This window comes from Oculina patagonica, chromosome 13 (genome assembly GCF_052425735.1).
Source record: "Oculina patagonica isolate OP01 chromosome 13, crgOcupat, whole genome shotgun sequence".
In the NCBI taxonomy this organism is placed as follows: domain Eukaryota; kingdom Metazoa; phylum Cnidaria; class Anthozoa; order Scleractinia; family Oculinidae; genus Oculina; species Oculina patagonica.
In genome coordinates, this window is record NC_135770.1 from 11,517,489 (window position 1) to 11,544,230 (window position 26,742).

At 39.2% G+C, this 26,742-nt stretch overlaps 3 protein-coding genes across 4 annotated transcripts in view; all 3 read right to left on the bottom strand.

Moving 5' to 3' along the window:
* Positions 1–1,600, bottom strand: part of LOC144635444 (xanthine dehydrogenase/oxidase-like) — a 31,464-nt gene extending 29,864 nt beyond the window's left edge. The window contains exons 1-2 of the mRNA XM_078494553.1: positions 1,549–1,600; positions 962–1,058 (exon numbers count right to left, since the gene is read on the bottom strand). Coding sequence (XP_078350679.1) covers positions 962–1,058; positions 1,549–1,579 — 128 coding nt within the window. The 5' untranslated portion in view covers positions 1,580–1,600. The remainder of the gene's footprint in view (positions 1–961; positions 1,059–1,548) is intronic.
* A 2,670-nt stretch (positions 1,601–4,270) lies between these two features.
* Positions 4,271–13,362, bottom strand: LOC144636149 (uncharacterized). 2 transcript variants are annotated; one of them, XM_078495286.1, is made up of 2 exons: positions 13,234–13,362; positions 4,271–6,158 (listed from the first exon to the last, which is right to left on the bottom strand). In XM_078495286.1, the coding sequence occupies exon 2, from the start codon at positions 6,086–6,088 to the stop codon at positions 4,391–4,393; it is 1,698 nt and encodes a 565-aa protein (XP_078351412.1). In that variant the 5' UTR covers positions 6,089–6,158; positions 13,234–13,362; the 3' UTR covers positions 4,271–4,390. The 2 variants fall into 2 exon arrangements, with proteins under 2 accessions (XP_078351412.1, XP_078351413.1); XM_078495287.1 differs by lacking the exon at positions 13,234–13,362 and adding an exon at positions 7,182–7,510.
* Positions 13,363–17,669: 4,307 nt separating this feature from the next.
* On the bottom strand, positions 17,670–26,176 carry LOC144637259 (uncharacterized). Its single transcript, XM_078496385.1, has 7 exons — positions 25,338–26,176; positions 24,504–25,292; positions 24,078–24,232; positions 22,015–22,249; positions 21,291–21,311; positions 18,960–19,191; positions 17,670–18,318 (listed from the first exon to the last, which is right to left on the bottom strand). Exons 2-7 carry the CDS (start codon positions 24,679–24,681, stop codon positions 17,829–17,831), a joined length of 1,311 nt encoding a protein of 436 aa, XP_078352511.1. The 5' UTR covers positions 24,682–25,292; positions 25,338–26,176; the 3' UTR covers positions 17,670–17,828.
* Positions 26,177–26,742: the final 566 nt, after the last annotated feature.

The following is a 26,742-nucleotide window of genomic DNA, read 5'->3' on the forward strand; positions in this document are numbered from 1 at the left end:
AATTCCTACCCAGTCGTTCTCTCTCGTAAGGACCACGATACGTTTGATCCGTATACCTTATTATAGGAAATTAGCGCGTCATGAAATTAACGCTGATTTCAGACATTCGCGTTTATTAAAGTCGCGTTAATTTTTGTTAACGTTAATTTCCGCACCGTTAATTTAATGGAGCGTTAATTTCCATGACCTTAATTTCCAGTATTTTGGCCCCAATTTATCGTTACAGTCCAGACGTTCGTAACTCCAAGGAAAAAGCATTATTTTATCAGGGTGGAAATCTACCGCTATCTCTGATACTGCGAAGAACGCTCGAAGTTTGAAAAGTGCCACGAGCACGTACATTGTACGACTACAAGTGTTCAAATAAACTTGTTCCTGTTGTTAACGGCGCGTTAATTTCCTTCATTTTAAAATGTTACCCCCTCTTTCTCGTTAATTTCCTTATTGGGAAGTAACTTTTCCTTCAATTCGCGTTAATTTAAGTCGCGTTAATTTCAAATACCTTAATTAACACAAGCGTTAATTTCCTATAATAAGGTAGTTAACGTTTTATAGGGTTGATATATAGGATTTATTAAATATAAGCACCAATGAAATACGCTTGAAAACATCATATCTTCACACGTGAGAATAACATGTTATGTTCCCACGTGAAAAGATCACCGTTATTATGGTTACATAATAAATCGCGCCTTTCGCAGCGAAAGTGAAATGGTTTGGTATTTCATTGGTGTTTATGTCATTGGTTTTTGTGTTGAAAATTTTTTCACTCGTTTGCTGCGCGCGTTCGTGAAATATTTTTCAACACTCGAAGAGAAATTTCGTATCTCCGCGCGGCCATGTAATATCCTCTAGATCCTCTCGCTCAGATAAGAGCGAAACATACCCTCATCTGGATTTCGCGGCATTCAGTCATGATTTCCATTGAGGAAACTAATAAATTGATTTTAAAAAAGGATACTTGATCTTTTTGTTTTCATGATCATACTTGGAGATCATAACAGTGCAAGCTCCACAGCCTCCTTCACTACAACCAAGCTTGGTGCCTGTTAAACCCACTGAATTACTGTTAAGGTTATTATCCAAGGAACATTATATTATAAAATACAAAACGTTTGTGACTTGGACATCCATACGATCAAAATCCTCTCTTGATACGATTACACATTCTGGGGCAAAATTGTGAAACTTATGTAATGGTAATTTTTTTCAAAAAGTCGTTTGCTGCTCATTACTTTTGCAGCGTTAAAATCACAAAGGTTTAAATCAAAAGCGATCTTTATAGCGTTATTTGGACACTGGCAGGTTGGTTCCTCCGAAATCGATTCTTCGAATCTTTATTTCAGAAAACCGCTTTCGTACACTTCAAATCGGCTTTAGCAATCGGACAGAAAACTCACACTTACTGCCTAGAGCCCAACCTCGACTCAACCCCATCTTCGCCTTGTTTTAGCACAAGAACAAGTCACGTCATCGTCATGCAAGGAAGGATTGCGTGACGAGCCGAATATTGACTACGTATAAAGCTGTTGTGCAATCAAAGGATACAATGATTTCGAAGATACTGAAGCAGGGTCATTTCAGGCTGTGCATTGCGTTCTACAACCTTTAAAAAAGAAAATTGGCATGTTAATAAAACAACTACTTGAACTTTTCTTAAATAGGGTAGCGCATTCAGCTAGAACTGAAACTGGTGTCTAAAGAAGTTAAAGTGTGGTCTTGTGCAGCACTGATTTGCATACACAAAATAAATTACCATTCGGGCTTATTAATTAAAAAATAAAGTGAGACTGCTCACATTTTTACGCAGCGAAGTTCAAATATATTCCAACATTCCAATCAGTCTTCTGCCAACTTTCTGACCTTTTCAGATCCGATTTTCTGCCGTCTTCTTATCATTTTGTAGGCAGCCATTTGCTTGACTTTCTAATCGTGAATTAATTTAACCAGGCTAACGCAAAGCTTTGTTTTAATTTTGCAGCTGATATTTGTCTTCGAAGGCAATATCTCGTGGCCAGGATAAACAATTTCAAAGGAGTCTAGTGTATAACGAATAGCGACGAATTAACCTGCGAATTGTTGGAAAACCTGGGCTACGTACAGATCGGAGAAACCTTCTCTGATAACTTCATAGAATTTGGTAGGCAAACTCATATCTTTCCTGGCCTTAGGCAAGGAAATGTTTACAGCTTTAATATAAGAAAACCTTCTAAACCTTATAGTGAAAAGGTCTAAAAGTTGTCTTGGAAAATGTCTAAAGTGGGCGTAAAATAAATAATTGCCCGGTACGGTGCGACCGACGAAATCAACTTATTGACTTGGACAAAGTAAACAGCACTGAAATTTTCCATACCTTTCGTCCGTTAACAAAGAAAATTATTTCTTGATGAGGTGAGCTTGGCATCTTTCCTCGCGTCAGGTTAAATCTCAGTTAAAAAATCTATTCACCACCGCCTTATGGCCGGCCAGGTAGAGAAACAGACTTGCCGAAAATCCAGGCAGCTCAAAACGCGCAATTGGTTATTGTACAATTGTACCGATTGAGCAATGACATGGTAAACAAACCTGCTTGGCCAACAGTTAGGAGAATACACGTAATGATCAAACGTACATCAAAATTGTCTAATCTGATTGGTTATTCGCTTGCCTTAGCCCTATTGTGTCTGGAATCAAAACTGGTTAACAAAATTAATGATCGACTTGAACGAAAACAAAGGCTTGTGCATGTACCTTTGTGATCAAAACTGGTCTCCTGGGTAATTCTACTAAATCACTTATTGTAGATGATTTAAAATGGCCTCATGATTTCATGAAAAAAAAAAAAGCGATAACAAGATGCTGGTAATGTCACATGTCACATTCATTAATTTGGAGTGGCCTTTTGGTCCCTTATGCGAAACATCTCTATTTATTAATTTCTTTTATAACATTACTAGCAGACCTGAGCGATCAAATTCAGTGTACAGCGTGAACCACCAGTTTCTTCCAATAGTGAACGATGGAAGTTTGAGCAAATCTCTTCGCCAGAGAATTTTTTTTTCTTGGCCCTATCGGTTCAATAGACTAGCGAGAGTTGTTTTTAAACATTTATTATGGCTGCCTTTACTAAAATCAGGAACGTTGAAACATCGACCAAGACCATTTTTTTGGACAAATCTACCGCCGACTTCGATTTCAATTTATCTGCAGTTTTGTTTTGGCGTTATATGGCGTTTGCACGTGCACCGTATGTGTCAACTTGTCCCTGGTAGGCGAAGCAAAAATAACCAAACTGTATATATGGAGAAAAAGTTGGCTCCAATTGTTAATTATTTTATTTGCAAGAGACCAGGTTATAATATCTTTGAACCCTTCCAGAAAAGAAAACAATGATTGTTATATCCGGGGTGTATATATACTGATTGATTAATCAGTATCTTGGTTTACTGTCATTTTTACCCCCGAGTCTCGAGTACAAACTCAACTATATTTATTCAAAAAATGTTTCTCGTGGTAGATAACAAATCGGACCCTCGTTCCTCGTTCACCGACAGACAAATCGATTTCAGTTTGTGGTATGATGACATACAGAACTGGAACAGAAGTTGTGTTGACACCAGAGCGTCGGAAGGGATGAAAGTCGGATGTATTCCCAGACCACATGATCTCGTAGACATAGGCCGAGTTCGCACTAAGTGCCCGAGCATTTGAACCCGAGCACCAGCAAAAAAGCGTTGTGTTCACACACAGTAAACCAAAGTATCCAAGTATCATTACTGAAATGTCCGAGTACAAGGTCTCGATCTTGTACCCGGGAACGGGCGGGGGAATTATGGCGTGGGCACTTGAAAAAAATAGTACGTTCACATTAGTCAGGCACCAAGTGTGAACACAGCCATAGTCTGTTCCTCGAAGATCACTGATCACTGGTTGGCTTCTCGGAGCAAAGAATGTTCGCGCCGCGGACAAATTGGATATAGAATATTTTCGCGCCAAATGGAGATTATTGTTTATATAAAGCCGGCGACACACTTGGCGATTTTATTTGCCGATCGCGGCTAATTTGATCGCCAGCGTTCGGCGATAAACGCCTATATCTGACATGCCAGATATCGGCGATTTTATACGCCGGTCGCGGCGATCGGCGAAGATCGCAATTGCTGCACCGGGCACACCGGCGATCGGCGAATAAAATCGCCAAGTGTGTCGCCGGCTTAATGAACTCGAAGCGACTCATCGTAGCGCGCGCAATTTCTTAAACATTCCATAAAGGTCTATAAAAATAAATATAGGGACAATATAGTACAACAGTTTAATCAGTTCATTTTCCATTACATTTCTTCTCGGTTCAACGACAAGAAGAGCTTGGCAACAAGCTGGAATTTAAAGCAATTAATGTCCACGCCGGCACTTACAATTTAAAGAGTTCCTTGGTTCCCTTGCCAACTTTCTGGAAACTCTTCTTTATGGAAGTAAGCTGCATCTGACTGAAAATATTTTTTCCTTTGTTCAAAATCTCCCTTTCTAATGTATCAAACAGTGGCCCGGTATTTACTCCAGCCTCGGAAAAACACCAAGCAAACTCATAAATATCCCTTGGTGTTAAATCGGAAAAATCGTTTGTTGACAGTGAAGACTGAAGATGCTCAAAAAACTTTGTACTCCCTCTTCTGGCTTCAATGTATCCTCGCAGAAGCATGAACTTTTGTACCTTGGAAAACTTGTGCAAACCACGCTGAAATACATCTTCTTCAATCACATTGAACAGCTTACTGCCAGACCTTCTTGCTCTTCCAAGAGACCAAGCTACTTGACATAGGTGACCATTGCCAAACTGTTTCACATCTCTTGACAGCAACTCGCTTTCAATTTCTTTAACTAGTTTTTTGTCCTGTCTTCGAACAGAAACAAACGAAAACAAGAGCAGAACAAGCTCATGAATCTGAAACATGTGGACACCACGGTTAAGAACCTCTTCTTTTACAAGGTCAAATACTTTGGAATTTGCCATGTTTCTCCTTGCAAACGATCCCACGATTTCTAATAGTTCAGCATTGTTCAATCCCTCTTTACCTGTAATGACAAGTTCATTCTCCAGAATATTGAAAAGCTGTTTGCTTCCTTTCTTAGTCTTGCCAAATGCCCAAAGTATCTGGAAAAAATCACGCCTCTTCAGGTTGGTTGTTCCGCGTCTAAGAATCTCTTCTTCGACTCTGTCAAACAACTTGTCTGCTTTCACATCTTTCTTTGCAAATGACCAAACGAATTGAGCCAAGTCACTGCTGACCATCAGCAAAAAGTCTCTTGACAGAATTTCATCCAAGAAGATGTTAAACAATTCAACGGTGCAATTTTCTGTCTTAGCAAACAACATCAGCATTGCAGAAAGTAATCGATTGTCAAAGTTTGAAATTTTCAACTGACCGTTACGAATGGATTCTTGTAACGTGGAAGATATTTCTGTGGCTGTCAAGTCTAGGTTTACACATCCGTTCACAATCTGGCAGATATTTACATTGTCAAAGGCCATGATGTCGCGAGACAGAATCACTCTCTCGCAAACTTGAACCAGTTCGTGATCTTTCTCTTGAACTTTTCCCAAAGCCCACATCACATTGGCGAGATCCCAAGGCTGGCATTTGGAAATGTCCTTGGAGATACTATCCAGCAATGCCAGATACGCACTGTTAAACGCTTGACGTGACTTGTCTTGTTGCAAAACTTGCTTCTGCTTCCCATCTCTCTTGGTGATTTTGGCAATGCGATGAAGTATGGTCACTCTGTTCACAATGTTTGCTGAATCCTTGATACTCTCAAACAACTCGAGTTGTTTTTCGACTGTTTTAAGTGACAATATTATCTTGTTGATTTCAATATCATCTTCAGATGGACATGGTCGTGAAGAAAAGTAGTTGACCCAGTTGACCGATGGTTTTACAAAGTAGCTGTCAAATTTTATTGGATCTCTTAGTTTCAGAATGCTGAGTAATGGCCATGAAGTGTGGGACAAGTTTCTGAACTCTTTAAATGTGCGTGATGGAAACACTTGAGTCAGACGGCGACAATGTCGCAGGGAATACAAGCTTGTAAACAAAGACAGGACCCTCATTCCATTGATTGCAAGGCTGGTTACTTCCTACTTCTTGGAAAGTCCAATGAGAAAGTCCCTCTGCTTTTTTCTGTAATGATAGTAATAAGTATACAAGTTAAGATGTAAGATAGTTTGTTAATGATAGCTGAGACATCTAAACTTCTATGATGTAACTCTAGCCGATAAACTCTATAACTATGACCCACGAAAAGTGCACAACTCTTCCTCGCTCTACCCTACTCCCCCTCCCAAAACTAACCCCTCCACTCCTAGTTGCAAAATCCCCTACAATTATAAGCCATCAACGGCTCCCAGTAAGGATCAGTTTCTAAAAATAATTATTATAAAAATAACTATTGTTATAATTATTATGATTTCCTCCAGCTAATAAGCCCATAACTCTATACCCTGTTGTGGGAGGTGCGGTGGCCTCATGGTTAGTGCGCTGGACTCCGGATCGAGTGGTCCGAGTTCGAGCCCCGGCCGGGGTCACTGTGTTGTGTTCTTGGGCAAGGCACTTTACTCTCATAGTGCCTCTCTCCACCCTGGTGTATAAATAGGTACCGGTGACATAATGCTGGGGGGGGGCCCTGCAATGGACTAGCATCCCATTCAGGGGGGAGTAGAAATTCATAGCTGCTTAATGCTACGGAAACTGGGATAAGCTCCGGCAGTGTGGGCCGCATGGCTCATGGCCTCCCTTTCTATACCCTGTATTAAAACCATTGCAGTAGTGTAGCAGCTCATAGAAGCTTGTAATTCTACTAGTCCTCGAGTGGAGCAGTTGTTATTTTTTTTTTGGGGGGGGGGGGGGCTAAGAACATTGTTCCTGTTGCTTGTTCTATTGTTCTCTCGACGGGTAGCAACCCATTATGTGAGATCCTGGGAGAGCTGCTACCCGATCCCACTATTGGATGCAGACAAACTGTAACAAGTCTTGCATAAAGAGTTTTTTTTTAACAAATTGAATGCTGTTACATCATAAAAGCTGGGTGACACGCAGACTAATGGTTAGTGTGTTGGGCTCTGGGTCAGTGAATTGAGGTGCTGGTCTAGGTAATTGTGTTGTGTTTTGGGTAATGCACTTAACTCTCATAGTGCCTCTCCCTACCTTAAAGTAACCTGCTGACAAAATGCTGAAGGGTCGCCTAGCATTGGAGTAACAACCAACCCAGGAGAGAAGTAACACCCCTTGCTGCTTCAGGCTATGGAAAGTGAGAAGATTAGCTCTGGAAGTGTACAGCTGAGTTTTCCCCGAGTGTGACTTTACCTTTCTTGCATCTATGTCATAAAACTATGAAAAATGCTTAGACAATCCTTTGTTTCATTACAAATAATACAGCTTCAGAGTAAAGAGCATTTGAATCTAAGTATATCTTATGCTAGCATAGGGATCCGATCCTGGGGGGAGGGGGTCCCACAATAATATCAGTAAATAATAAAGATGGTAAATTTCAAGCTCAGTGATAAATAGTGAAGAAATTATTCAACATGACAGGAGCGTGGGACAAAGAAAAAAATCTGAGTCGCCAACGGGAATCGAACTCATGGCCTCCCAGATACCGGTTGGGCACTCTAACCAACTGAGCTACGAGAGACTCCAACTGAGCTACGAGAGTCTCTCGTAGCTCAGTTGGTTAGAGTGCCCAACCGGTATCTGGGAGGCCATGGGTTCGATTCCCGTCGGGGACTCAGATTTTTTCTTTGTCCCACGCTCCTGTCATGTTGAATAATTTCTTCACCAATAATATCAGTGTTTTAGATAAATAGCAGGTTTCAGATTAAAAACTCAATATGGTTGGACACCTGTCTCTAATGGAAAACTTTTGATGCTTTGTTGAGTTCCACATCAATTGCACCTCTTACAGTTCTTCACAGGCACCCTCCTGTTGGTAGATGCCCTGGGATAAATAAAATATTTTCCCTGCATACAATTATGTACGATACTTATCAAATAGCAATAGTAACTGGACTGAGTGGAGTATAATTCAGCGAATACCGGTAACTGGGCAAGTAATTTAAAAATTAGCCTCATGCTTTTGAAATTATAAGTATGATTATTCTCTGAATAATTTCTACAACACAAAGTCTAATAAAATACTGATTAATCATATCAACAACAAATTTCGAGGTTAGTAAGTCCATACTCATTTACACCAGGACCCGGTTGTTCAAAAGCCAATTAACACTATCTAAGGATTAAAGTGGATCGAGGGCTCAATTTCTCTTCACTTAAAGACAAAAGGTTTTTATTGCTTATGTTTCGTGGAGTTTGAGAATTATTGGTGCGAAAACTGGAGAACAGAAAATATAAGCAGAACAACTCACTGAAAAGTTAAAAACCTGAAAATCAAAATTCACGCTAATGCCAGATTGGCTTAATCATGCTTTGAACAACCCGGCCCAGAAGGGAAACAGGAAGAAAAAACTCATTTACATGTACGTGCATGTAATGGCACAGGTGTCCATCACAGAAATCCAATTATAGAACATTGTAATTGGACAGCTGTAACTGCACATTCAGGTGATTGCATACAGTCATGGAGAACTGATCACAATAAAAGACTAATTAAATTACAGATATACTGCTTTTTTTCTTCATTCACTGTTTCAGGAAGGGTTACTTAAAAGAAAGCAAAAGAGAGTTGAGTGCTTTAAGAAATAAATCCTCCCAAGAATCTTACAATACCAATACAATGTTCAGGAGACAGTTGATAAGAATAATAAAAGGACTAGGAGATATTGTTTTGAATAAACCACATTCTCATAGTTACATATTTTATAGAAATGTATGGCATTAGAGAGCATTCATCTTTTAAGCTTGGGACTTTTAAGTACACATCCATTCCAATTCAAGAAATTAGAAGGACCAGATGATTGTTTTGTGTACATGTCTGCATTAAAAACTTTCATTTCTACAGCATGGAACAAATGGGAATATTGCTACAGTGAAACCTTTCCTTATGAACAACTCCATAATTCATAATCGTTTGTTGTCATAATGTTGCTCAAAAAGATAATTTTAAAACATAATCTTCTAATAGACAACTCTATATTGCAGACAGTTTTTTGGACCCAAAGAAAAAAGAATTCATGGACACCTCTTTATTGTGGAAAGTTTACTTGGTCTCAGAGAAACCAGAATTCATATCATCTCTACCTATATAATATGGGCACCTCCATACTATGGGCACTCAATTAAGCTAAGCTATCTAGAGTGCTAATTAATAAGGTTAGCCCCAATGGTGTTCGGGCTAAAAATAGCAACTCAACACTTGAACTTGAACTGATGAAATGAACAAATGTCCTAATTTTATGTTAGTACTGTTCATGTAGATGCCTTTAATAAAATATTAATGTACTTCCCCTTATTTTAGTTTAAGTTAAGACATAATTGCCACAGACACCAGTATTTAAAATTCCCTAACTTTTCCCTGATAAAAATCAAATTTCCCTGACCAAAAATTGCGAAATTTCAGATATAGTTTCAGCGTTCAGCCTCCATTTACAAAAGAAAAAAAAATTGCTGAGCTCTTTTTGACCTAAAATATTTCTTCCAGCCTTCAATGGTATTGCATCAGAGATGATGTAATTTCACTTTTCCCTGATTTTCCCTGATTATTTTCTTCAATAATGTCAATTTCCCTGACTTAAAATAAAACCCCCTAACCTTAAAGAATTTTATTTTTCCCTGATCATTTCCTGACCTGTATCAACCCTGTAACAACTTCAGTGACCTAATACTAGAGTAAATGACTCCACTTATGGTAATTTAAAGTCATTTCATGGCATGTATGGTTTGTTTTTCTTGCATGTAACTACTTGTTGTGCTCACTTCCATAAAGAAGCCTGCAGAACAGGCGGTTTATTTTCTGCACGCTCGCCCCTGCACGACCCGCAAAATGAAAACTCGCACTTCACGCTTCGACCCGAAAAATAAACCTCGCGCTTTGACCCGCAAAATAGACCGCCTGTTGAGTGTTCTGCAGGCTACAATAAACAGAATGTGGTTCTAATTCTGGCCACTTTTGGTTCATCACATAATATTTACCTCATGGTTATAAGGTATTAAAATGTGAGGATCACTTCTTTACTTTACATATATCTGTTCAAAGTCCAAGTAAGAATTCTTTCATGTACTACATGTACATGTCATTCTACCCTTTCAAAGGAATTGCTCAGATACACGGGTATCATGAAGGTAACAAGTTCAAATCCTGTTGAAGATGAAGCCCTGAATTTTTTCAGGCTTCTTTCTTTACAATTTCTTTAACTGCAATCCCACAGTGAGGATCACTTCTTTACTTTACACAATTCAAAACAAATTATTCCTTTCTTTCTGGTTTTGGCCATAGTTATTCCCAACAATGGCTGTTGAAAATAAATTCAGTCAGGCAGTATTCAACAGATACAACATGGGTTGAACAGTTTCGCTTTGGCAACTTTTAGGGTTGCCCTGCCCAAAATAAAAACTTCACATACTTCAACTAAAATTAATACTCTTACGATTTATTTAAAGGGTAAATTCCGAATTGGGCCAAACTGGTTCACACTTACAAAGCTTGTCCAGGTTTCCATAACATGAAGCAACTAGGAGTAATTCTACTCCTTCTGGATAGAATGCTTGTTTAAAGTTAGCCCCTAGCATATTGTAAGATTTTTCAACAGTTAATCAGTACCATTATACTCAGAGAGGGACACTTTGAGAGTAAAGTGGCTCGCCCTGGCCAGACCTAAAATGTGGACTTATCAATCCAGAGATCTGAAATGCACTAAACACAGGGCCTGAACAATCGATGAAACCGATGATCGGAAAATCAATCGATCAATCGATGACAATCGATGCCTTGTTAGTTAATTGGCATCGATTGGCATCGGCCAATCGATGACCAATCGATTATCACACAAAAGTGGTCGCGAACGTCATCGATTGCCATCGATTGGCATTATAAAAGCTGCACACAATCAATCTGAAGCATGAAGTAAATACTTACATACGTTGTTTTGTAAAAAAAAATAATAAAGCTCCTTTCCATTGAGATGAGGTTTACATCATAAGCTTTAATGTTTCTGTTTTCCATTTGAGTTTCCTACTGTTTGCTAGCGCTAGAATTCCAAAGACACTTCGTTCTTTGTGACCGAGTCAAAATGGCGGACGTGTGACAGGCGAAACTCATCCCCAGACTCCCACTGTTGTCTCGTTTTCGTTCCGACGTACGGAAGACGTATTTTTGAGATCTCTCTGCTACTGTTTGATTTTAATTACTTCAGACGAAATGATACGAGCGTGAAGATGTTTATAATATCCAAGGCAGCCGTTTAGTGGACTGCAAGACAGACTTTTAGAGAAATTACATATTTGTACTTAGACAGCGAGGAATTCTGTAAGTTGCGGTTTCTATTTACTTTCCCAGGAGTTGTTTCGAAAGCAAACCAGACCTAAAAGCGTACGCTTCTGTGATGGAGGCGAATAAGACTTAAGCTCAAAACGTTTGTATTAAATAATTATTGCCTTATTACTGTTAAGTTAGTAAGTTTCTCATCGTATTGACATTTTTTGGAAAGGTTATCGTTGTTGTTGCTAATAAAATATAACATAAAAGAGAGACCGTGTGTTTACTAGCTAAATGAAAAACGATGGCAGTAAAATGATCGATTGAATTAGTAATCAAAAAAAAAAATGATATTGATAATCGATAAAAATCGACGTAAGTTAATTGATCGATTGTCATCGATTATCGATGAAATTGATAATCGATGACAATCGATAATCACAAAAACTTTAGCGATCGATTGTTCATCGATTAACAATATAAATCGATTAATTGGCATCGATTGTCATCGATTGATCGATTGATTTTCCGATCATCGGTTTCATCGATTGTTCAGGCCCTGTAAACATCATGTCACCACATCTCCCAGAATGTAATTAATGTGAGAGGCAAATAAAACTACTTGCAGCATAAACACTTTTCATGTTGATTTGAGTTTGAGATGGCAAATGAATCTTATAATAGCCATACTACATTCCCTTTACAATGAACACAGAATTTTGAGTGAGGTTTACTGTCAATTGCATCTACCTGTGAACACACGCGCCAAAAACATGTTTTCAAATGATGTCAAACGTCAGCGTTTCAGGTGTCAAACTTTGAAGTTTAGCAGACCGTAACGGCAACTTTCGCGCCGAAAGTTCAACACATTCCGGTTTCGAAATGGCGGAAAGATTAGATATAGAAACTTCTTCTGAGAAACTGATGCTGATCTTTGTCGATATGCATACACAGGTTTACTTGAATCATTTCCAGTGTAAAGTTTCGCCCGTACTCAGTGTTTATGGTGAGTATTTTGAGTGCAAAAGTTCGCGTTTCGGTCTGCTAAACTTCAAAGTTTGACACCTGAAACGCTGACGTTTGACGTCATTTGAAAACATGTTTTTAGCGCGTGCGTTCACAGGTAGATGCAATCGACGGTAAATGCCAAGACATTGCCTTCTCTAAACAATTGTAATGAAATAATTACTTTTAAACTGTGATAAATACATTTTACATTGACTTGTTTCTGCTGGCTCACTTTGTTTGATTAACCATGTATTAATGATTGCATATGTACTGTGTAGTTTCATCCCTAACAAAGAGTCATATCTTTAAAACTTCCGATAGAATAGTGAAAACTTAATGTTGTGTTCATAAAGGAGGCAGCATGGCATATAGTGGTTAGGGCACTGGACTTGTAATCCGGAGGTCTCGGGTTCAAATCCACCTCCCTGCCACAATAAACTAGATGGATTTGCTTTCGGTGGTCCCGAATTCAACTCCTCCACGCTTTGTATATGGCCAACAGGTCAGCCTCCTGCCAGTTGGGATTTTGAACAAGTTTCTGCTCGATTTTATGTAGTGGCTGGCTGATGCAACAGCATTTCCAAATCGGCCATGAGTGTTATGTTCGTCACACAAACATAAATTAATAACAACTTCAAGAAACAGCTTGCAAACTAAAAATATAAGTATAAGAAAAACCAGCTGAAACTCATAAAGCTTATATAATTTGCACTGAGAATATAAGTTAATGTACTTGTTACATAAGCTTGATCATTGCAACGACAAAAAATAAACGTATCAGAAAAAAACGATGTGCTTAACTTACATAAAGGGTGAACATACCTTTAGAGAACATTCGACTTTCAGCACAGTTAGTCTTGAAGTTTGACTGATATTAGAACATGTTCATCGCAATGGAGAAACAAAGCACACGAGACACTTGCGACTGAAGTCGCCATCTTGAAGCGTAGGATGTCGTGTGAGATTGGTAACTACTATACTGAGCGACCGCTCGTCCATTCTCGTCCCCATAGCCTTTTCGTTTCCTCTTAGCCGGCTGGGCCTTGGCACGAAAAAACGAAGGGCTCTGGGGAGAGCCCTGAAGAGGTTGAAAGTTCAAGACGATGTCAGTGTAACTTTTTCACGCTCCAAACTGTTGAAAACAAATAAATAAATGTAGAAGAAAATCTGGGGACATAGGATTTTTGAATTAATTCGAATTTTTTGATTGGCTGTTTGGAACAAAGAATTCCTAAACGGAAGTTGCAAACGTAACGACTTGCTCATTCATTCTTTTGAAACGTCATGACTGCATACGTGAAGACCGGAAGTCCTAGAATCTAGGACTGGAAATCCTGTGTCCCCATAGTCCAGTCCCTGAACTTTCTCTTCCGCGCGCGTTTTATAGGGGCTGAACCCAAGCGCGCGAAGAGAGAGTCCAGGATAACTTGCATGCGCATGCGCCAGTTTTCCCCCCAAAATTGGGGGGAAAAACCATATTTGGCAGCCCTTTTGAAAACGCGCGCGCACAGATGACGAGTTCAACTACGCGACCGTGTACTAAAGCAGGATCACCGGAATAACTTTAAAAAGCCTAGCTTTCCAGTCAGTGTCTGCTAAAAGCTAACGACCAAAACAAAAATCGCTATCCGTCAACTATTCTTAGTATTTTGTAGCTGTTTATTGAATTGGTTTTGGATGCAATTGAGCACAGTTTTTTTTTCTTGCATTTATTCGCGCGTTCGGTCGCGTAGTTGAATTCGTCATTTGAGCGAGCCAGTTTTAGCCTAGCGCGCGCGTCCCAAGCAAGTGACGCCACACTCCCCGCTTCTGATTGGTTCGTTCTGAGCATGCGCATGCAAGTTATCCTGGACTCTCTCTTCGCGCGCCTGGGTTCAACCCCTATAAAGGGCGCGTGGAAGAGAGAGTTCAGGGACTGGACTAGTGTCCACAGAGCCCTTCGTTTTCTCGTGCCAAGGCCCAGCCGGCTAAGAGAAACGAAAGGGCTGTAGGGACGAGAATGGTCTACCGCTTGTCTGGGTGGAAAACTGGTGCCCAGCGTTCGCCAGCACTGAGGAGGGTTTGGAACGATACCCACCAGAGCGTAAGCACTACACTGCACAGTGCACCTCGACCGCGGTCAAACGACAGAAAAACGCAAAAAAAACAAGAAAAGTACTTTAAAGATAAGGTTTTAATTTTCATATTTCAAAGATTGATACTTGACCGGTATTCTCATGGTTTACTAAGTTTTTTGGAGCTTTACTAAAAAAAGTCCTACGTGTTTCAAATAGCGATATGTAGACTTGTCGGCGCCATTTGTCAAAGCTTTTTGGTTTGGATGCGGAACATTTAAAAAGTAACAAACACTCGTTTACCTGAGGGAATGGGATTATGCTTTCACTCGGCAACTATTTTTATCTATCCTTGTTCATAATAACACTTCAATTTGAACAAAAAACGGTGAAATGGAAAGAAAACCTGCCTGAGACGTTTGACCGCGGTGAACACGATCAACCACCACACGGTACACCTACTACACAGTAAAGCACAACATAGTACACCAATGACACATGGCATCCACTACACAATGTCCACACAGTGAACCTCCATGCAACAACACAATACACAAAGCAAAGAAGAAAAAAAGAAAGAAGAAATTCGCGACTTTGCTAAAAAAGGCTTATTTAAAAGCAAATTCAAACGAGAGCGATATTTGAGATGTTTATTGCAGTTAAATAATCAGTAAACAAATCTATATTGTCTATGCCGTCATGTCTGTTACCTAAAGGTTACTATTGTTAGCGGCTACTAATTTTAGCGATTTTAGCGAGTTGGCTAAAATCCCTAAATTTAGTGCACGCTAAAATTTGTCTCGATCAAATTTAATACTCGTTAAATTTAAGTACCTCCCCTCCCACGCCCAAGGGAAACATAATAAGCATGATGCCGATAAGACGCCGGTAACTCAGTTCTTTTTGGCATGCAATGCAAATTTTCGTTCAATTTGAAGTGAGTTTGTTCTTTTACTGAACATGCCATTTATTACCATCTTAGCTGTATGTTCATTAAAAACTGGTTTACATAACATCACTAACTTTTAAAATTTTTCGGAAAATCGCTAAATTAAATAGTCGTAAATCTTGCTCTGAAAAAAAGCTTAAATTAGTAGCCGCTAAAAATAGTAACCTTAAGGTAGTAAGCCACGTTGTTATAACTCTTCTTTAGTAAAAGAGGAAGAAGGCTGAGCCCGAAACATTCCTCGAAAGGCACTTAAGTCACTTAATACTCATTTAGTAAGAACTTTGTTTTTTAATTTTGTACTCTTACAAGTGCCACGCAGCACACGGAATTTTTTCCTTTTATCGCGTTGTCAGAACGTATACGACATTGCAGACTTGTTTCCCCAGGTCCTTTACTCATGCATGGTTGACCAAACAAAGAAAATGGCGTCTATTGTAGCTATAGGCCCTTTTAAGGTAACGTTTTTTCCTCCGATAACGATTAAAAGACATCTTTTGAAGTCTAGAATCAAAGGAATGAAACTGAAGGATACTCAACGCAGAAAAAAGTGGACATCTGATTATGATCTTAAAGTCTTCGTTTTCGGATCGTTTTTTAAGAAGGAAATCCGAAAGACACACAGCACGAAGTTTAATTACCCAAACCATTAACTTGAAATGGAGTTTTCATGACTTTCACGCGCAGCTAAATGTAATAATTGTACTAGACACTTAGAAAAAGAAAATAAGAAAGAAGAAAATGTTAAAAAAGCCAGCAGTGGAGTCGAAACCGTAGTCGGACGCATCATAATTAATAATAATTAATTGACCTTTATTTAGCCACGGTGATTAATAAAGCTATAAGCTTGTGGGGCCGTGTATTCCCGATCGAATTGAAATTTGGAAGTGTTGGTTTTTGAGGGAGGAAATCCAGAGAACCCGGAGAAAAACTCCTCGGAAAAAGGACAAGAACCAACAACAACCTCAACCCACATATAACGCCGGGTGCGGGAATCGAACCCGGGCCACATTGGTGGGAGGCGAGCGCTCTCACCACTGCGCCATCCCTGCTTCCCCAGGACGAGCGAATGTTCTAACCACTGGGCCACCAGTTACCTTGAATCACGAATCATCAATTTTAAGTAAAATTTGTTTTCTCTGTACAAATACAAAGAGCTGTTAACAGTAAACAGGCTTAGGTTAACCGAAATGAAGACCCGTTTGAATTTTTTTGTCCAAGTCGTGAAAAATTACCGGTACTAAATGCTGTCTTGTCAAATCGCGAAATTAAGTACCTTCGAAATTAGGTGCCAATTACGTTCTCTTCAATAAACCTAAAGATATATACAACTCCTCTCTCATCATTGTCGTTCTTATTTTACTACAGACAGTTACCACAAGTCCTCTAAGAGGGCTTTTATTGGTGGTATGGTCACTTGGTAACGTTTGACAGAAATTGCTAGGAAACTAAATGTAAACATGTTCTCCTGCGACTGCTTTGCTAGCAACCAGAAAGATGCTAATTTGTTGGTTACTTCGCTGGTATTGTGGTTCCTGATAAATTCTTGGAAATGAATTCGCTGTGTCCCTGTGCTTTATAATACAAAATGCTGCTATTTAAATTTGACTTGTTTTAAAACGTTAGTTTATTTCTACAGTACAACAAATGTTAGTGTTATTGTATCATCTCTTCGTGATAATTCTAGTTTTCGAATAGCAGTGACTGAAAGTTTTATACACATCGCTGATTTAATGGAGAGGATACATAGAATGGAACGTTATAATTAGAAACGTAACGCCGTATTTTGTGATATTCATTAGCTGCATGTTTGTTTATTTGTTTGTCTGTTTCGTGTTTCATAATTCAAAAGCGTTGCCTAAATTTCTCTCTAGGTCACTGTACATTCCGATGGCTCTCTCACTTACAGGTTTGCTTTAAATGAGTGGATACCAGCTAACAAATGGATCTACAGCTATATATGGTGGCTTAAATGCGCGCAGTACTCTCCTTTTAAAATATGACACTTTCACTTTTTTTTCACTTGTAACATCACGATTGTTGATAGGTTACAAGCTTGTCAACTTTACTGTGTACTCAATCGTTAAGGAATAAAGAATCTTCAACTATTTCATGCCAGTCATGCAGTTAAGTTTTATCCTAATAATTTGTTTTTCAATCCAAAAGTTAAATTCCAAGGGTCGGTAGAACTGTAATACCAATGTGTAGTTGTAATTGAAAGATTAAGTACAAACAGACTTCAGGAAAACATGAACAAATTAATCTCCACACCAGTTGTATTTTATTTTGCTTATACATCTTTTGTTCACAGCTAACTTTCACTACTTTTCCCATCTGAAAACACCTTAAAAGTGAACCCTTAATATATTCATCGTTGTAAAACACCGTCTAGTAATAACGACGGGCTACACCAAGACTTAACGAACAAAAATGTTCCCATGGGGGTTGGGCACGTTCTTGACATGGCTCATACCATTTCCCCCACAGGGGTCATGTGTCGGCCAGTTTCCGGACTGAGTCATGCCTTCCCAGTAGTAGTAGGTCTTCCAAAAGGTTGGACTTTTTGAGTTGCCCAGATAAGGGCCGTAATTAAAAGACGATTCTTTAGTCATCACCCTTATCTCATCAGGGGCGACATTTAGGCAGATAGAGGCGATGTTCTTGACTACTCGGCAGTTTAGGCTGCCAGATCGGTACTCTACCAAGCTTCCGGTTCCATCAGTACACGTGATCCAGTGGTTAATGTTGGACTTGACCATGAATTCATGCCCGATTTGTTTCCACAAGTCGAAGTCCATGGCTCCCCACTGCGTCTCACTCAAAGGTGTCGTCTTTGACTCGGGAATATCTCCATTAGCTGGCCACGAGGGTCGAGGCGTGACCGCATTAGCTCCGTTGTTAAAAAACCTAATGAATAAAAATTAAAAATAATAACAAAAACAAAACGATACTAGTACGCCTAGTTTTGTCATTTACGCAAAGTTTTACCTCTTATTATAAAAATTGACAATAATAATAATGATGATGATGATGATGACGATAATGATAATAATAAATAATCTTTATTTGGTCGATCTCTAAAATACTATAATAATAATATTTATAATATTGATAATAATAATAATAATAATAACAATAATAATAATAATAATAATAATAATAATAATAATTAATATTTGCGTCTTGATTAAACTTTAAAAGGTTACAGTCCGCCATCTTGGATGAAACACACAGTCTGACTAAGAAGAAGAGTAAAACTATGCGAAACGTCGCTTTTAAAAGACATTTTTTAGCTTCAATCAAATTAAAGTTCCTGATAAGACGCGAATTTGAACTATGGAATTTCTTTTGTTAGCTTGGCTTTTGATCTTGCCTTGTTAAATTTTTGAAACCAACTGCAGGGCAGCTTTTTTTACTTCTGTATTGCGATCTTGCATGATATTATAATGGCTTGTGGTTGTTTGAATTTGGACACCTACTCGCGAGTCAACTAAAGTTCCGTTCACACCGAAAATGAAACAAAAAGCTTAACTCTCAGTGCAACTTACGGGTAGTTTGTGAAGGTGTAACTATAAACTAGTGTCCAGCCCCCGCCGCCAGTTTCTTGGTCACAATAAGCCTGGAAAGCGCTTCCTTCTGCTGGGTTAATCCAGTACAATCCCGAACCACCCTGAGGATTTTCTTCTTTTACATTTTTGCATGACTTGCCAGGGTGATCCTTGTCTTCGCCAGTTTTCACAAGGGTGGTGGTGGGTGGAACCGGAGCAGTGGTGGGTGGGGCTGGAATAAAAGGTAATTTCAGTAGATCAGAAAATTACATTAAAAGAGGTAGGGTTAGGCTAGACAGATGTAAAAAGGCGTAGCCTTGCTAGAAAGGTTAGTGTTCCTTACCCGCAACCCATTTCCCGCTGATAATTTCAGTATTTGTTGTCTTTATACCTAGGCACAGTGCACTTACTCGGATTGACTCTTATCCTATTTTTCTTACCCACCCTGGAAAAGATCAGCTATCAGGGGAGAGAATTTGGATACTTGGTGTGTCACGTTACGTTTGTAACATAACAGTTATTAAATTTAAGTCGTGTGCAAGAATACAGAACGTTGAACACCAAAAACAGGACACAGGATACGGGACACGGGCAAGGAAAATGTGACACGGGACACGGGACAAAAGACAAGGATTACGAGGCGCTGCACACTAGACGTAGGACACTGCCGGATAGAAAGCAGGAGACACAGGACACAGGAGACAGGATACTGAACGAAACACACGACACAGAAACACAGGAAACAGAACACTGGACACTGGCTAGTGGACACTGGACACAGCGCAATGGACAAAGCACACAGGACACAAAACACTGGACACAGCACACAGGACACAAAACACTGGACACAGAACACTGGACACTGGGTAGTAGACACTGGACACAGCGCACTGAACACAGCGCACTGGACACAGAACACTGGACACTGGGTAGTTGCAGTGGACACTGGACACAACACACTGGACACAGAACACTGGACACTGGGCAGTGGACACCGGACACAGCGCACTGGACACTGGGAAGTGGACACTGGACACAGCGCACTGGACACAGAACACTGGACACTGGGCAGTGGACACTGGACACATGACACTGGACACTGGGCAGTGGACACTGGACACAGGACACTGGACACAAAACACTGGACACTGGGTAGTGGACACAGCGCACTGGACACAGAACACTGGACACGGGGCAGTGGACACTGGACACAGCACACTGGACACAGAACACTGGCCACTGGACACTGGACACAGAACACTGGACACTGGGCAGTGGACACTGGACACAGAACACTGGACACTGGGCAGTGGACACTGGACACAGAACACTGGACACTGGGCAGTGGACACTGGACACAGGACACTGGACACTGGACACAGAACACTGGACACTGGGCAGTGGACACTGGACACAGGACTAGGGCTTTCCACAAGTTGTTGGAGATTTCCCAAAAAGTTGCCCGTAATTTCTCAAAAAGTTGCTCAAGAGTTGCTCCAAAAATCCATAAAAGTTGCTTCTGATAATAAAAGTTGCTCGAAAGTTGCTCCAAAACATCCAAAACGCTGCTTCTAATCAAGAGAATTTCTCTAAATATATGCTAATTTCCCTTTGAGAGTAAGATTTCTAAGCAGTTTTATGCAATTTAACAGCAAAAGAAGTATCTAAATAACATATTAACAGGGAAATTTGTAAAATAACAAGGATTTCTTTAACTGAGAAAAATCGTGAAGATATCAATGACGTCATGTTTGCTGACGAGTTTTGTAATGTTTTAATGCACAATGAGCCGAAAGTTGAAATGTCTTCAGATGTTCCTCAAAAGTCTTCGGCAAACTTCGTAAATCTTCGGAAACGTTCGGATAAACTTCGGAGATCTTCGGTCTGGAAATTGCTCAAAATGCAACCAGTTGCTCGAGAAGAAAAAAGTTGCTCGAAGGGGAAAAAGTTGCTCGAATCATGAAAAGTTGCCAAAAAGTTGCCGAGCATGCAACTTGTGAAAAGCCCTACACAGGACACGGGACACAGAACACTGGACACTGGGCAGTGGACACTGGGCAGTGGACACTGGACACAGAACACTGGACACTGGGCAGTGGACACTGGACACATGACACAGGACACTGGGTAGTGGAAACTGGACACAGCGCACTGGACACAGAACACTGGACACAGAACACTGGATAGTGGACACTGGACACATGACACTGTACACGGGACACAGAACAAGCGTTTCGAGACCATTGAAAATCTGGAAAACAAAACAATCCGAGGAAGAAACGTTTCAGACCAATATTTCTCTAAATTAACACACTACCCATTTTGACATACCTTTGGTGGCCTTTTGTTTTTCTAACAAAAACAAATAGAATAGTTTGAATTAGTAGTTGGTAGAAAGCTAGGATTTGGTTAGTGACGAAAACTAGTGAGGGTGATTCTTAAAACTAAATATTCCTATTAGTAGAAAAAGCTTTCCAATGAAAAATAACTATACATAAATCCATGCGTAGGTATCACATTTTTTCTTTTTTTGTTTGGGAATCCATAAATACAGGGATAATCTCTGGATTTTTTTAGAAATTGAAATGATAATGAAAAGTATCTTGGTTCATTCTACCTTCTTTCAGTAGATGTATCTCAAGGGCTAGGTCGATTTTAAGCAATTTTAGGTTGTAGCACACATACCTACAAGCATTGATAACAAATTTTACGTTTTGGAAGTAAGAACCGGTATTATCCCACTGAGGTCGAATAATATTTCTTTGCTTCGTGTGGTCTCCCGATTTCCTTTCTGGGCTAACAATTAGAAGGAAGTTCCTGGGACTTTTTCCAGCACTTTATAAATTACTTTGGAGTTAATTCTCTACTTACCAGCTGTTTGCAATTATTAACTTTAAATCCTGGATTTAAAATTAATTAATTGCAAGGTTGTAGCGACATCTTGAGATGGAGTTCAACTGTGCGACATGGCTACGATACGTACCGTGTAAATCGGCCTTAAGAGTCACAAAATTTTTAGATATATTTTTACAGTTTATAGTATAGTTTTGCTTACTTTTCTGGCCACAGTAGCGATAACTTCCAGAAGGCGCCGCGGGCAGCTGATACACAAGGAAATCACCTTCACATCTCATTACCTTGATTGACACTCGCTTGGCACAGCAGTTACTTCCTTCAGTGAAGCATACTTTCTTTTTAGCAATTTTTCCTATTTTCTTAGGATTAGTACCAATCATAAAACCAGGGAAACTGGTACCACACGCCGGCACTGATCCACACACCTTCTTTTTTTATCCTGTGGAACCCCAAACAGCACAAATGTTATTAAAAAAGGTGTTAGGCCCCCAAGCGGTCGTTTTTTGAGGCGATCGTGTTTAACAAACGTAAATGTTGTAATAATAAGGTTGTAATAATAAGGTTGTAATAATAATAATAAATAATAATAAATAAAGGTTGTAATTTTGACGTGTAAAACTCGAGAAAGGCTCGAGTAAGGGATTGTGCAATAATTATCAGTTCAATATAAATAATTGCAATAAAATTATTGCAAAAAATGAGTACAATACGGCTTAAAGTTAACCCTCGGACGTACAAGGGGGGGGGGGGGTGGATGCCAACCCTCTTAACGTTTTTTCGAAATTTTTGAAAAGAGGATTTACTCTACAATGCTGAAAATTTCAGTAGCTGCTCATTTATTCCTTGTGGAAAATTTGATATGTCAATCATGTGTCCATGATATTTTACGTTGCCATGACAACATCATAATTACAAGCAGGTCCTGCCAAAAATCGTCATTTATAACATTTTTCTTTATTTTTTGCCAGTTTTTTGAAAGAGAATTGCACGATTTGATTATTTTTGCATTCCATAAGCATACTGGCTTGATTTTGCATTAATTTCCGTTATTTTCTGACTTTCTACGAAAAGGGTGAAATCCAAGATGGTGGATCCAAGATGGCGTCTATAATGACGCCACGTGACGTCATATGACGTAACAGCCAACAAAAAATATGTCATCTTTTAGAGTTCGCTACGGGCTTTCTACTCAGTGCAAAAATATATCGCTGCGCCTTAATAGGACGAAAACTTTGGGTAGGGGTTCCATCCACCCCCCCTCCCCCAACCCCTTGTACAATGGTGGGGGTATGAGTTTGCTTGTACGTCCGAGGGTTAACTTAAACCCCCACCCCCTGTACAAGGGCCGAAATAACATCTCACTCCCCTGTTAAAGCTAATAACTGAAACGACCCTCTCGTCTTCTCTCAACCCCGGCTCCCATGGCAAAAATTGAAACTAATTTAGAGATAATGGCAAAACATGATGATAGTCTCTTCAGTGACAGGACGTGAAAATTACAGATAGAGCTGTCTTGTCAGCACCGGTATAACTCTGACACTACCCGTGTTATAACAACAGACATTCATATTGGGCCAGCTGATGAAAAAGTACAAAGCAACATATTCCATGAGATAAAACCAAACAGATTGACACCTTGAAGAAAGAAAGAAGATGAAAATGCAAAAAAGAAAGAAAGAATCTGTGAAAAAAGAGCCTGTAGTATTTTAAATCTCACAAGAAGAAATGGCAATAGATGGCGACTATGACCCTGAGCTGTATTATATTCACCAAATTAAGAAAAAGTTGACTTGAAAATACTTCGCTAATTATAACCGATAAATTGAGAGACTTGTTAAAGTGTTACTGCTTCGGTGGAACATCTGAGATAGCTGTTTAGGAGCTTTCATACAAACCAGCTTGACAAGAAGGCAGAAAATGAACAGGACAGACGGACGAAAAAAAAAATAAAACCCGACATAATTACCTGCAATACCCTCTGTTTTATTTCCCTTAATACATTTTACCCAACAAGAAAAATAAACGCGTGATTTCGCTGAAAATTATATATCACCCTTTTCTTTCCATTGAATAATTTATAGTCATTGCCCCCTCCCTCTCTCTCGGTGTATTACTATACACTGCCCCCCCCCCTCCCACCCGTTTTACTACCTCCCCTCTTTGCACAGTCCCTAATGAATAAACAAAGACACATGGCTGTTTTAAGGAAAATGGATTTCTAAATTCATAAATTTGGCTCACTATTTACACAGCTTAGTAAGTGTACCTGTTTGACAACTTATAACCTGCTTCACCGGTAAATCGGTACCAGCTCCCTGCCTGTAGGTCGTCCGCGTCGCTCTTCCCAGTGTCTTGAGTGAATCGCCTTTCTCTGTCAGCATCGGTCAGCTCTTTGTACGAGTTACATGGGTCTTCTCCTACAAAATTGACATTTAAACTTGTTCAGAGGACAGACAATAAATCATGGTTTGCAGTAGTCAGAGAAATGGCTGTCTCGCGTTGCCAGCTAACGGGATTATTTGCAACATGGTGACGTAATATCTCTGCACCAGGTCTCACTCCCTTCCTTCCTCTCCTCCCCAGCCTCCCTCTCTGTTTCTCTCTCACTATGTCTCTCGCTGTCTCTCTCTCTCTCTCAAGAGATTAAAAACATGTGGTTAAAGGGTAAAATAAAGCTAATCTTGTTACCTCCTTTAACTTGGAAGATAAATGACATCAAGACTACCACCAAAAAGAGCTTCATCGTCAATTTAGACAAGTTCTGGGTAAAAAAAACATACGTGTTAGACATAGCAATTACTGCCATTGCTGTAAATATTTCATGGAATACAGTTACTTGCCGCCGTCTGTTTAACTTGTAAGGCATAAACAGGCTTCTTTTTTATTAAATTTAACGTTGAATACAATAGGAGGGTTGTTCTATTGAGCAACATAAGAATTTTTTCATGGGCTTTTTTTGCCATGCATGACACCATTTTCAAACTGAGTTAAAAAGCAGGAATAAAACGAGTGTGGAATAAATGTTAGTTTACAATGTTGTCTTAACGGCAGTTATGCCATGGCGCTCAAAATCAGAAAACACAGATCAGAAATAAAAATAATAATTTATTTTGCAATATAATCTTTGAAAAAAATGCCAATATGCCCAAAATTTCATTAGCTAACTTGACCTGAGACACTGGTCTATATTTGAATTCCGCACGCAAACCAAAAAAAGTATTGTTTTAACTTCAACTGAGGACATCGAAAAAAAATCATTTACAATAATTAATAAATAATGAATAATTAAAAAGTGTAATTTTGTTATCTTAAATTTGTTACCACAATTTTAACACAAATTAAAATATAAGCAATTTGGCCATAGCAAGATACTTTCCGAACAAAAATGACGACACTGATTCAAAGCAATTGAGCGTTTGGAATATGCTGGAAATCCGGTTTGTTTACTGTTTGTTGACTGACAGCGTTTCGGGTTCACTGATTTAGGATATATTGAAATGACGTGCAACTTTTAAGTTGCACGTAATTTCAATAATTTTAAGCCAGGGGAAATGGGAAGGCACATTCACCTCCTCAACAACGACAGTTGCTTTCACAAGAATTCCAAGGACTGAAATTGGCATATATATTACTTTTAATACTTATTTAGTTTAAATCAGTAAAACAGACATGAATTGAGCGATTTTATTTCTATTCTACGAAAAAACTTACGAAGTAACTTTTATGTTCTTTTCAATTCAGTCGCGTTTTAGATCTATCTATTATCCTGTTATCCTTCGATATCAAGTCACTGGCCCTGATAAGGAGAAACTTTGCACGTTATTGCTGGATTTTTCCCGAAGCAAAACGTAACCAAAATACTACAAAATTTGTAACAAGAACATAATATTCCAATAAAAGCAAAATATGTGAGACTGTTACAAAGAAAAAGCTAGCTAATTGCTGGGCCAAAATCCTAGCTGCTGTAGCCGCTCTATCAAATGATTCACGTCTCGTACGCTCTCGAAGTTTCTTTGTAAAAAGGTCTCTTTCACCAAGGCTTTCAATAATTCCAACCGACGACATTCCACGATTCTTTTAACAAATTAAGGGAATGAGGACATTCCACATAGGATGAAAACAAATTAAGTCTAGCCGCAAACACTTTATTTTCAACCCCAAAACAACTAAGATAATGAGTACCCTACCAAGGAAAAGAACACCTGATGCTATCATACGTTTAACACAAGTGCTGTACCTTACTACCAACTACGCTTTTGTTAAAAACCGCGTTCTACTGAAAAGAGTATACCTTGCGTTCCGAGCAACGTATCCTTTTAAGAAATTCCTTATAGCCAACTGAAGAATTGATAGATTAAAAGTTAAACAATGATCTGCGCCGTGCGAGTTTAATATGCCTTAATAATACTGAGTTGGTACTGACCTGAAATGTTGGTTGTTTTCACACTGATGGATCTCGTGTCTCGATTTTTACTGATATGAATGCACTTGAAGAGTGTTTGCATTGAAGTGGTCACTTTTGATTGACGTCCGGTTTTACTAACCAATCACTCGAACTTTTCGCAGTCATTATGCAAATGAAATTGTGAAGCAAACTCGCCACGTTTTCAATAAAAGCGTTTTTAGCATTGTTCTGAGATTGAACCATTCTAAGTCTACGATACAAGACAGCCCACACGCAAAAAACTTGTGAAACGTTTTAAATGGCTTTTAAAAATGAATGGAGAATTCCTCATGATCGATCTTAAAGTTCACGTCATTTGAAAGGAAATTATGTAAATTACGTTTCTTCTTAAAAGTTGTTTTGGTTTTTTAGAAACCTTTCAAATTATTTTGATCTCGACGTTTTCTAATGAGGAGTTCACAAAAGGAAGCCGCGTGCTATGCAAAATGTGTAGGCGTTTGAAGTATAAAAACTAAAAGATTT

Bases quoted from the DNA above. Each gene is read 5' to 3' on its own strand.
- LOC144636149 (XM_078495286.1), bottom strand. From the start codon at position 6,088: ATGAGGGTCCTGTCTTTGTTTACAAGCTTGTATTCCCTGCGACATTGT.
- LOC144637259 (XM_078496385.1), bottom strand. From the start codon at position 24,681: ATGCCTTACAAGTTAAACAGACGGCGGCAAGTAACTGTATTCCATGAA. The intron at 24,233-24,503 runs GTAACAAGATTA...TCAATTTTGTAG, and splicing joins TATCTTCCAAGTTAAAGGAG to GAGAAGACCCATGTAACTCG. The intron at 19,192-21,290 runs GTATGTCAAAAT...CTTTTATTCCAG, and splicing joins AAAACAAAAGGCCACCAAAG to CCCCACCCACCACTGCTCCG.